The 12,103-nt window shown below is 39.3% G+C and overlaps 2 protein-coding genes across 3 annotated transcripts in view; one reads left to right on the top strand and one right to left on the bottom strand.

Annotated features, from left to right (window-relative positions):
- The window catches only part of SYN3 (synapsin III), a 547,449-nt gene that overhangs the window by 495,356 nt on the left and 39,990 nt on the right, over positions 1-12,103 (bottom strand). The window lies entirely within an intron of this gene.
- LOC115892871 (electron transfer flavoprotein regulatory factor 1-like) lies at positions 7,546-8,033 on the top strand. The gene is made up of 2 exons (XM_030915420.1): positions 7,546-7,590; positions 7,806-8,033. Exons 1-2 carry the CDS (start codon positions 7,546-7,548, stop codon positions 8,031-8,033), a joined length of 273 nt encoding a protein of 90 aa, XP_030771280.1.

Below are 12,103 nucleotides of genomic sequence, written 5' to 3'. Positions count from 1 at the left end.
GGTTCACTGCAACTTCTACCTCCCAGATTCGAGAGATTCTCCTGCCTCAGCCTCCCAAGTAGCTGGGATTACACACACCTACCACCACACCCAGCTAATTATTGTATTTTTAGTAGAGATGAAGTTTCATCATGTTGGCCAGGCTGGTCTCAAACTCCCGGCCTCAAGTGATCTGCCTGCTTTGGCCTCCCAAAGTGCTGGGATCACAGGCGTTTGAGTCACTGTGCCCAGCCAGTATTTTTATTGTAGTAAAATTTACTTAAGATTGAAATGCACAGTTCTTAGGTATATACTTATTTGAGTTTTGATAAATGTATATACTGGTATAATGTTTATTATATTTCTATTACCTTAGAAAGTTCTTTTGTGCCTCTTGTGGTCCATCCACACCCCCTAATAGGCAAACTCTTCTGATGCATGTCACCATTTATTAATTTTACCTGTTCTTGAGCTTCATATAAATGTTATCAAATATATTATGCTTTTGTTAATAACTGCTTCCCTCAATGGTTCTTAGATGCAATATGTTGTATAGCAGTCATTCTATTTTTAAAATCACTGAATATCATTCTAATGGATGGATAAACCACAAATTGCTACTCTGTTCTCCTGTTGATGAAAATTTGAGCTCAGGCATGGTGGCTCACACCTGTAATCCCAGAACTTTGGGAAGCTTCAGCAGATCACTTGAAGCCAGGAGTTTGAGACCAGCCTGGCCAACATGGCGAAACCCCCTCTCTACTAAAAATAAAAATAATTAAAAAAAAAAAAAAAAAAAAAAAAAGCTGGGTGTGGTGGTATGCGCCTGTACGCCCAGCTACTTGGGAGACTGAGGCATGAGAATCGCTTGTACCCAGGAGGGTTGCAGTGAGCCAAAATTATGCCACTGCACTCCAGCCTGGGTGACAGAGTGAGACTTTATCTCAAAAAAAAAAAAAAAAAAAAAAAAAAGAGAGAGAGAGAGAAAAGAAAAAGAAAGAAAAAGCAAAAATAAAATTTGAAATGTTTCCAGTTTTCAGGAATTATGAATAAATTGTTGTAAGAAATTTTTATTTAAGTCTTTTTGTGGAGATAGATAGATGATGAATGCATGGATGGATAGATAGATTGAGGAGTAGATCTTTTCTTTGAGAAAATACCCAGGAGTTAATTTGTTGGGTCATGGGGTAAGTGTATGTCTAACTTAATAAGAAACCGTCAAAAAGTTTCCCATAGTGGTTGTTTGATTTTGCACACTCCATTTGAGAATTCCCATTCTTCCACATCCTTTCTCACATTTGGTTGTTGTCTTTTTCATCTTACCCATTCTAGTGGGTGTAGCACAGGGCCTTATTGTGTTTTAAATTTATTTTGTCTGATATTGAATGAGAGTGAACAAGTTTCACGGGTTTACTGGCCAGTGACATACCTTCTTTTGTGGAGTATCTATTCAAATCTTTGGCCCATTTCTAAAAGGCAGGTTGTTTATCTTTTTATTTTTGATTTGTAGGAGTTCTTTATATATTCTAGATACAAGTCCTTTGTCAGACACGTACATTCTAAACATTTTCTACCATTCTATGGCTTACTACTTCATTTCCTTCGTGAGCAGAAGTATGGCAGAATAAAACAACTCTTAAAAAAGTGAATTGTTTGAGATAAAAGCATCCCAATAAGAAAAAAAATGATACCATAGGATGAGATCACACTTCTATATTTTGGTATTGGGAATACTTTACATATTCTTTCATATATATGTATCTAAACACACACATACATATATGTATATAATATAAATATATATACATATATAAAGTCTATTATACGTATCTGCAGATGTTTTGATAAACAGAAACTTTTATTTTTATTATTTTTATTTTTATTTTTTTGTTTGAGACAGAGTTTTGCTCGTTGCCCAGGCTGGAGTGCAACGGCACGATCTCAGCTCACCACAAACTCTGCCTCCCGGGTTCAAGCGATTCTCCTGCCTCAGCCTCTTGAGTAGCTGGCATTACAGGCATGCACCACCAGACCTGGCTACTTTTGTATTTTTAGTAGAGATGGGGTTTCTCCATGTTGGTCGGGCTGGTTGCGAACTCCCAACCTCAGTTGATCCGCCCACCTCGGCCTCCCAAAGTGCTGGGATTACAGGCATGAGCCACTGTGCCCGCTCAGAAACTTTTATTTTTATGAAACCTAATTTATCAAAATTTTCATTTATGGTGTTCCTGTATCTGTTCTTAAAAATCTCTGCCAGACCAGGTGTAGGGGCTCACGCCTGTAATCCCAGCACTTTGGGAGGCTGAAGTGGATGGATCACCTGAGGTCGGGAGTTTGAGACCAGACTGACCAACATCGAGAAACCCATCTCTACTAAAAATACAAAATTAGCCAGGTGTGGTGGCACATGCCTGTAATCCCAGCTCCTTGGGAAGCTGAGACAGGAGAATCGCTTGAACCCAGGAGGTGGAGGTTGCAGTGAGCCAGGGTCGTGCCATTGCACTCCAGCCTGGACAACATGAGCGAAACTCCATCTCAAAAAACGATAGAAAAAAAAATCTGCCTACCCCAAGATCACAGTCATACTATCCTATAACGTCTTATAGAAAGAAGCTTTATACTTCTACCTTTTCTATTGAGGTCAGGGATCCATCTAAACTTGATTTTTGAGTGATATGAAGTAGAGTATGAAGTTCCTTTTCACCCCCGTTCATTTATCCAGGTTGCCAGCACCATTTATGAAAGTATTTTTCTCCCACTGAATTGCTTTGGTGGCCTTGTTGGCACCGATTGGCTGTACGTGTGTGGGTCTACTTCTGGACTGTTTAATACACTCCATTGATCTATTTATTGATTGCTATGGCTTTCCATAAAGTTTTAAAATCAGGTAAAGTGAGTCCTCCCACCTAAATTTTCTGTCTCAAGATTGTCTTAAGTATCTTAGGTCTTATTTTCATATGCATTTTAAAATCAACTTTTATGAAAAAGTCTGTTGGAATATTGTTCAAGATTGCATAGACTGAGCAGAATTGTCACTGAACAATATTGGTTTTTCTGCTTTATGAACACAGTAGACCACTCTCTTCAGAAAGTTTTTCGTGATTTTCAATATAGAGATCTTGCATACATTTTGCTAAACTTATTCCTATTTTGTTTGGGGGTTTTTTGCATGTTTTTAAAATGACACTGTTTTCTAAGTTTCACTTTCCATTTGTTTGCTGCCAGTATAATATTATTTTCAATATATTGACATGCTAAATTCAAGTATTGTTGCTACTAGTTGTTTATAGATTCCTTAATACTTTCTACTTAAATAATCAAACTACAAAGCGAGATATCTTTACTTCTTTCTTTTCAATCTAAATGACTTTTACTAATTTCCCTTATCTGATTGTCCTAGCTAGGGCCTCCAATATTGAACAGAAATCACAAAAACACACACCTTACTTTGTTCCTAATCTTAGGGGGAAAACACTCAGTATCTCACCATTAATGTGGTGTTAACTGTAGGTTTTTTGGTAAATTACTAGATTCAGGCAGTTCCCTTTATTATTATTTGGATGAGAGTTCTTATCATGAATGGGAGTTGAATTTGCCAAGTGATTTACTAAATGTATTGAGAGGATTATGTGTTTTTGAAAACATTTATTTGCTTAACAATGTGGTAAATTACATTGATTGATTTTTAAATGTTAAACCAAACTTGCATTCCTGGGATAAATCCCACTTGATCATAGTGTATTACCCTTTTCATATATTGGTGGATTCAATCTGTTAACATTTTGCTATTTTTGTGTCTATGTTCATGACAAAAACATTGGTCTGTAGTTTTATTTTTTGGCAATGTCTTTGCTAGGTTTTAGTATCAGTGTAATGTTAACCTCACAAAATAGATTGGGAAATATTCCCTCCTTTTCTATTTTCTGTAGAGTCTGTGTAATATTGTGGGTTTTTTTCTTAAATTATTGGCAGAATTCAACAGTGAAACCATCTGGGGTTGGTTTTTCTTTGTGGGAAAGTTTTTAATGATGAATTGAATCTCCTTTATAAAGCTATTCATCTTTTGTTTTTCTTTTTATCTCAATGTTGACAATATGTGATTTCGAGCATTTTGTCCATTTCATCTTGGTTGTGACACTTACCGGCAATAAAGTTGTTCATACTATATCCTTTCTGTAGGATCTTATGATTCCTCCTGATATTCCTGATATTGGTAATTTGCTTTTTCTCTCTTTTTGACTGATCCATGTTGCTAAGAATTTATAAATTGTATTACTCTTTCAGGGCACCAACTTGCAGCCTTTTCAACTTCTCCATTGTTTGTTTTCTATTTCACTTATCTCTTTTTTTATTACTTACTTTCTTCTCCTTATTTTTGGTTTAAGTTTAATTTACTGTTCTATTTTCTAGTCTTGAGCTGGGAACACAGATCATTAATTTTTAAACCCTTTTTTTCACCAATAAAAGTATTTAAAGCAATGTGCTTCCTTCCCAGAAATTCTGACATGTTGAATTTTCATTATCATTCATTTCACATTACTCTGTATATCCCTTATAATTTTCTGACTGATGTATTACTAAAACATGCATTTAATTTTCAAATTTCAGTGCTTTTTAATTATTGTCGTGTTAATGCTTTTAATATAAATCATTTGTGATTCGTGAACATAGTCTATAAGGTTTTAAACCTTTGCCATTCATTAAGATTAATTTTGCCAGGTCCGGTGGCTCACGCCTGTAATCCTAGCACTTTGGGAGGCCGAGCGGGCGGATCATGAAGTCAGGAGATCAAGACCATCCTGGCTAACACGGTGAAGCCCCGTCTCTACTAAAAATACAAAAAAATTAGCCGGGCATGGTGGCGGGCGCCTGTAGTCCCAGTTACTGGGGAGCTGAGGCAGGAGAATGGTGTGAACCTGGGAAGCAGAGCTTGCAGTGAGCCAACATTGTGCCACTGGACTCCAGCCTAGGGGACAGAGCGAGACTCTGTCTCAAAAAAAAAAGAAAAAAAAAAAAGATTAATTGTATGGTTCAATACAGTCTATCTTGATGAATGTTCCAGATGCACTTGGAAAGAACACGTATTTTGCGGTTGTTGGGTGTAATGCTCTGCAAATATTACTTAGATTGTTTTCAAGTCCAATTCCCCAGGTAGCTGACACTCCCTGGGTCACTTGCAAGCAGGAAGTTTATTAGGCAGTGCTTCCATCCACGCTCAACAACTGTGGGCAGGAATGAAAAGCAGATGTGGGCTGAGAGACAGATAGACCCATCAAAGGTTCAACAGAGGCGTCAGTTGATCCTAGTGGGCGCATGGACCTGGGGCATCTCTTTCGATGTCCTCATTTTCCAGCCACTCTGTGAGTTTATACTCTGACCACTGATTTGTCAAACCAGCAAAGCTGCAGTTCTCCACTTTAGTTTCAGCTGCTCCATGCCAGGTGGCCTGGGAAGAGCCACTTAAATGTATATTTCACTAAGTGGGTGTGGTTTCCTTCCCTCAAGGGTCAAATCCTGTCCACATCTTATTTTTTTGTTTTTCTCCAGCAACCTCAAATCGTTTGAAATGTTTTGTCCAAAGTTTATCATTATCATTTGCGAGAGGTTTAGTCCAACACAGGCTACAGAGTCATTACTGGAACTGAGCCTCTTACATTTTTCAAATACCAGACAGAAAAGTTAACAAAATGTTAGGGTTGAAGGGATCTTAGAGTTTATTTAACAATTCTTTCTTCAGGAACTCTGGTCAACCTTTCATTGGTAGGAATTCCCTGATTTTGAAAAGAATCACCTCTTGTAATCTTTTAACCTACTCCAATGTTAGTCAAAGTCTTCTTGGGTAACTTCTGCCCACTACGGGCCCCAGTGGAACTTACAGGCTGGCAAAGGAAGGCCAATCATGAGCATACAAACAAACATTTATGGTTTGGGGTAAGTGCACATAAGGAATACACAGAGTGTGGTCATCAAAATTCACTTGGGGCAGGACTTCTGCAGAGAGGATGGTTAGGGAAGACCTCTCTGGGAAGGTTACTTTTAAAAATTTCACTTTAAATTGACAAGCAATAATTATATATATTTCTGTGATGTTTTGCTATGTTTCCATTGTGGAATGATTAAGTCAAGCTAATCAACAAATCTATCCTCTCACATACTTATCATGTTCTGTGGAAAAAAACATTTAAAATCTACTCTTTTAGCAATTTTGAAATATACAATGCATTATTTACAATGCATTATTTACAACGCATTATTCTGTGCAAAAGATCACAAGAGCTTATCTCTCATAACTGAAACTTTGTACTCTCTGACCGACATGTCCCCTTTCCCCATTCAGCCCCCTCTCCAGCCTTAGGCAACCACTATTCTACTCTTAACTTCTATGAGTTTAATGGTTTTAGATGCCATTTACAAGTGAGATCATGTGATATTTGTCTTTCTGTCTCTGGCTTATCTCACTTAGCATAATGTTCTTCAAGTTCACCCATGCTGTAGCAAGTAACAGAATTTTCCCCTCCTTTTTTTGTGTGTTTGAGATATGATATCACTCTGTTGCCCAGGCTGCAGTGCAGTGGTGCGATCATAGCTCACTGCAGCCTCAACCTCCCAGGATTAAGTGACCCTCCCACCTCAGCCTCCAGGGTAGCTGCGACTACAGACGTGTACTAAGATGCCCAGCTAGTTTAAAAAAAAAAAATTGGGGGAGGGGGAGGTGCTATGTTGCCTAGGCTGGTCTCGAGCTCCTGGCCTCAAGCACTTCTCCTGCTTTGAACCCCAAAGTGCTGGAATTACAGGCATAAGCCACTGGGCCCTAGCTTCCCCCTCCTTTTAAGGCTGAATAGTATTCCATGGCGTGTATATATACCACATTTACTTTACCCATTCACCTGATGATGGGCACCTAGGCTGGTTCCATATCTTTGCTACTGGGTATAATGCTGCAATGAATATGGAAGTGCAGATATCTCTGATACATTGATTTCAATTTATTTGAATACATACCCGGAAGTGGGATGGCTGGATCACATGGTAGTTCTATTTTTAGTTTTCTGAGGACCTTCCATACCATTTTCCATAATGGCCATATTAATTTACATTCCCGCCAGACGGGGTGGCTCACGCCTGTAATCTCAGCACTTTAGGAGGCCGAGGTGGGCGGATCACCTGAGGGCCGGAGTTCCAGAGCAGCCTGACCAACCTGGAGAAACCCCGTCTCTACTAAAAATATAAAATTAGCCAGGCGTGGTGGCACGTGCCTGTAGTCCCAGCTACTCGGGAGGCTGAGGCAGGAGAATCGCTTGAACCCAGGAGGCGGAGGTTGCAGTGAGCTGAGATCGCACCATTGCACTCCAGCCTGGGTAAGAAGAGCGTAACTCCGTCTCAAAAACGCCAGCTTCGCTGTCGACGGGCAGAGTCGTAGAAACTGTCGAGGCTTTTACGGCTCCGGGGTCCGGCGTGCCGGAAAGTGCGTGAGTGCCGCCGCCGGGGAGTTTTGTTCCGTTTCCGGGATCCTGGGGTCTGGAGGCAAAGTACGTTATGCATAAAGGTGGATAATTTACATGATAAATGAAAATGGCCAACTCTTTCAGAGGAGAAGTATTACATCTTTATAAAAATCTGCTGTATCTTGATGAAACCCTGTCTCCACTAAAAATACAAAAGAAATCAGCCGGGCCTGGTGGCGGGCGCCTGTAGTCCCAGCTACTCGGGAGGCTGAGGCAGGAGAGTGGCGTGAACCCGGGAGGCGGAGGTTGCAGTGAGCCGAGATCGCGCCACTGCACTCCAGCCTGGGCGACAGAGCAAGACGCTCTCTCAAAAAAAAGAAAAAAAATCTGCTGTATCTTGGACGAGACTGTCCAAAAGGACCACACTATTTTAAAAGGCGTTTGAAGAACATTTTCCTTAAAAACAAAGACATGAAGAATCCAGAGAAGAGCAAAGAACTTACTGCACAGGGCGAATTTGTAATGAAAGAGCTAGAAGCGTTATACTTCGTTAGGAAATACAAAGCTATGAAACAACGCTATTATTCAGATACCAACAAAACTAATTGATCACTACTACTTTAATGTAGCTGACAACCAGGGCCAGCTGTTTATGTATACCAGATATTGTAAAATAATTCTAACTTAAAATGGGAAGATATACATGTTGTGTAAAAAAATCCTTGAGCTGCCCTGCTGAACTAAATAGGTTTCAACTTCTGTTCATACTGAGATTTATCAGCAACTTTATGCTCTATTTTTATACAAAGATAGCGATTTAGCTACACTACCGATTATAAATTAATGAGCATCCAATTTTGAATGAAAATATAATACACTTAATCCTGTAACTTAAATTAATAGAACTTAGCCAATTATTTTTAGCTTATTTCTCCATTTTACTGACAAGAGAATGCCATTTACTAAACATTTAATAGGCAAAATAATTTCTTACATACTTGTTTCTTTTAACTTTTGAAATGAATCCCTTATTTTTTCCCCCAATTTGGTACATTAACAGCACATATTCAAGGTTCACTATAAAATAAGCAGTTCCTGGTAATGATTTAAATGTAGTTATAGAAATAATAATATGTATGGAGTCATTACTGCTGAACTTGAAATAGCCTGCTGGTGACAGGCATTACACACATAACCATTCAATTATTTCCATTATTAATGCTGCTGCTGCTACCTTTGGGCCTGAAACCAAGTCTCCTGTTGCGTATCAATTAACTTCTTTGATAAAAGAAAGTAAATAATGTTATTCTATTATTTTATCCTAAAGACAAAAAAATTTACATTCCCACCCATGGTGCACAAGTTTTCCCTTTTCTTTACGCTGTCTCCAACACTTGTATCTGACATCTTTCTGATAATAGCCATTCTACCAGGTGTGAGGTGAGTTCTCATTATGGTTTTAATTTGCTTTTCCCTGATGATTAGTAATAATGAGCATTTTTTTATATATCTGTTAGCCACTTGTATGTCTTCTTTTGAGAAATGTCTATTTGGTTTCCTTGCCCATTTTTTGACTGGGTTATTTGTTTTCTTGTTATAGAGTTGTTTGAATTCCTTATATATTTTGGATATTAGCCCCTTATCAGATGTATAGTTTGCAAATGTTTTCACCCAGTCTCTGGGTTGCATCTTTATTCATTGCTTCTTTGCTGTGCAGAAACCTTTTAGTTTGATGCAATTCCATTTGTTTATTTTTGCTTTTGTTGCCTGTGCTTTTGGAAACACTTGGACAATGTCCAAGAAATAATTGCCTAGACCAATGTCATGGAACTTTCCCCCTTTGTTTTCTTTTAGTAGTTTTATAGTTTCAGGTCTTATATTTAAGTCTTTAATCCATTTTGAGTTGTTTTTTTGTATGATGTGAGATAAGGGTCCAACTTCACTCTGCCTATGGATATCCAATTTTCCCAACATCACTTATGAAGAGACTGTCTTGTCTCCATTGTGTGTTCTTGTCACCTTAGTCACCTTAGTCACCTTAGTCAAATTTCAATTGAGTTTATTTCAATTAAGTGTGTGAGTTTATTTCTGGGATCTCTTTGCTGTTCTGTCAGTCATTGTGTCCTTGTCAGTACCATGTTGTTTTGATTACTATAGCTTTATAATAGATTTCAAGTGCCTCCAGCTTTCTTCATTTTTCTCAAGATTGCTTTAACTATTCAGATTCTTTTGTGGTTCTATACAAATTTTAGGATTTTTTTTATTTCCATGAAAAATAACATTGGAATTTTGATAGGGATTGCATTGAATCTGCAGATCATTTTGGGTAGTACGGACATACAATTCTTCCAATCCATGAACACGGGATACCTTTCCATTTATTTGTGTCACTTACAATTTCTTTCACCAATGTTTTGTAGTTTCCAGTATGAAGATCTTTCACGTCCTTGGTAAAATTTACTCCCAAGCATTTCATTTTTTGGTGCTATTGTGAATGAAATTGATTTCTTAAGTTCCTTAGCAGTTAGTTTGTTGTTAGTGTAAAAAAATGCTACTGATTTTTGCATGTTGATTTCGTACCCTGCAACTTCACTGAATTCATTTATTGGTTCTAACAGGTTTTTTTGTAGACTCTTTAGGATTTTCTATATTTAAGATCATGTCATCAGCAAACAGAGACAATTTTACTTCTTTCAGGAGTGATCTTTAGGCTGAAACATAAAGGATGGGGAGAGAGAGGTGTATAAGCAAAGGCACTAAGGTAGGAAAAAGCAAGGCACATTTGAAGAACAGAAGGATGGCCAGCTCCATCAGGAAGTTAGAACAAGATTCTTATAAGAGAATGTTTAGAAAAGCAGAGAGGGGTCGGATCATGAAGGGCCATGTTGAAAACAATTTTGATTTGAAGCCAATTGTGAAAGTAAGCCATTGGAGGGTTAGAGACAAGAGGGATATCTGGTCTACCTGGCCACTGTGTAGAAATAGACCTAGAGGATGTGTCTATGAAAGGAGCCAGACAGGTTAGAAGGCCGTTGTAGTCATTTTGGTCCACAGGTGTGAAAGTGGGGAGCTGGATTATGTAATTTTCAAGATCTTTTCCTCTTGAATCATTAGGATAGGACACAGGATATCGCTTCAATGCCAAACTTAATCTGATGGCAAGACAAGGTGCGGATGAGAGGGATTCTGGTGAAGGTCTAGGAAAAGACGGGCAGGAAGACAGGCTGGGATAGAACCCAGTAGGCCTGCTGGGTACCCAGCCCCATGTTGCCCTAGCACTAGCCACTAGAGGGCAGGAGTGACCATACCAGACAGGAAAAAAAGAGACTTTATAAGGCAACTTTGCAAGCTTACTTCTTGGAGGCTGTGACATGAAGGAAAACTTCATTGGGAAAGGTTAAAGAAAGTATGAAAGACTTTCCATACTTGGTGGTGAAGCCAGAGCCAGAAGTAAGGTGAAAATCATAAGGACAGGTTTTGCATCAAAGCAGGAGGAATGAGAGCTGCCCCACAGTGGCAACAGCTACTTTGAGAAGAGATGAGCCACTGATCAGCCTGGACAGGAGAGTGGACATGTCTGCCTGGGTGCCTCATTGACACCCCAAACTTGTTTCCTTGCTCACCCTCAGATGAGTTTATGCACCTGGGTTCACCATTTCTGGAACCCTGTGAACCTAAGTCTCACACTTTGCTCCTCCTTAATTAATCCTGCCTTAACCCTGGTGAGTTTCAGCCACTCAATCTCCAAGTCCTGTCATCTCTGTCTCCACAAACATCTTCAGCATCATCCCCTCCTCTCCATCATTCCTACCATAGACTTGGTTCACATGCTGCTAAAGCTCTCTCCCCTTGCCTATTACAACAGCCTCCTAATCAACTCCCTCCCTCTAAGCTCAATCATTCAGTCAACTTTCCACAGAGCAGACAGAAGAGAGCTTTCCAAACTACAACCCTAACCACAGGAAGCCCCCTCATGACTTTCCACATATCCTTAGGATAAAGGACACACCCTAATCCAGAAAGACCTTAATCATTGCCATCTTCTTCAAGGTTTTCCTTGCTACTTTGGCCATGCAAGATGAAACTCTTCTAATGAGTCATGCTCTAACAATAGTCCATATCCTTTGTATATACTTTCCCCTCTGCCTGGAATACTGCATCTTGTTCCCTTTTTCCTTCACTGCCTGAATACCTAGAAAGGCCATGAAACCTGTAGCTGGGAGCACAGGTTTCAAAGGCAGACAGACTCTGGTTCCAATCCCAGCTCTGCCACTTACTCATATAATATCTGTGAGAGTTTGGAGTGGCTTATTCAACCTCTGTGCCTCAGTTTCCTCATCTGTAAAACAGGAATAACAAATAATGGCTACTTTACAAATTGATGTGAACACTGAATGAGATGACAGATGTGACACAGTGCAAGGCCTGATGTGTTAGGCACTACCCATACTAACTACTGTTATTTATTTATTACAACTGATTTTCTTGTTGTTGTTTGTTTTTTGTTTTCCTTTTGTTTTTGAGACTGGGTCTAGGCTGGAGTGCAGTGGCACGATCTTGGCTCACTGCAACCTCTGGCTCCTGGGTTCAAGGCATCCTACCGCCACAGCCTCCCAAGTAGCTGGGACTACAGGCACATGCCACCACCCCAGGCTAATGTTTGTATTTTTTGTAGAAGA

This window comes from Rhinopithecus roxellana, chromosome 13 (genome assembly GCF_007565055.1).
Source record: "Rhinopithecus roxellana isolate Shanxi Qingling chromosome 13, ASM756505v1, whole genome shotgun sequence".
In the NCBI taxonomy this organism is placed as follows: Eukaryota; Metazoa; Chordata; class Mammalia; order Primates; family Cercopithecidae; genus Rhinopithecus; species Rhinopithecus roxellana.
This window is presented reverse-complemented; position numbering and strand designations above follow the sequence as displayed.

Bases quoted from the DNA above. Each gene is read 5' to 3' on its own strand.
- LOC115892871 (XM_030915420.1), top strand. From the start codon at position 7,546: ATGAAAATGGCCAACTCTTTCAGAGGAGAAGTATTACATCTTTAT. The intron at 7,591-7,805 runs AAAAATCTGCTG...AAAAAAAAGAAA, and splicing joins GAGAAGTATTACATCTTTAT to AAAAATCTGCTGTATCTTGG.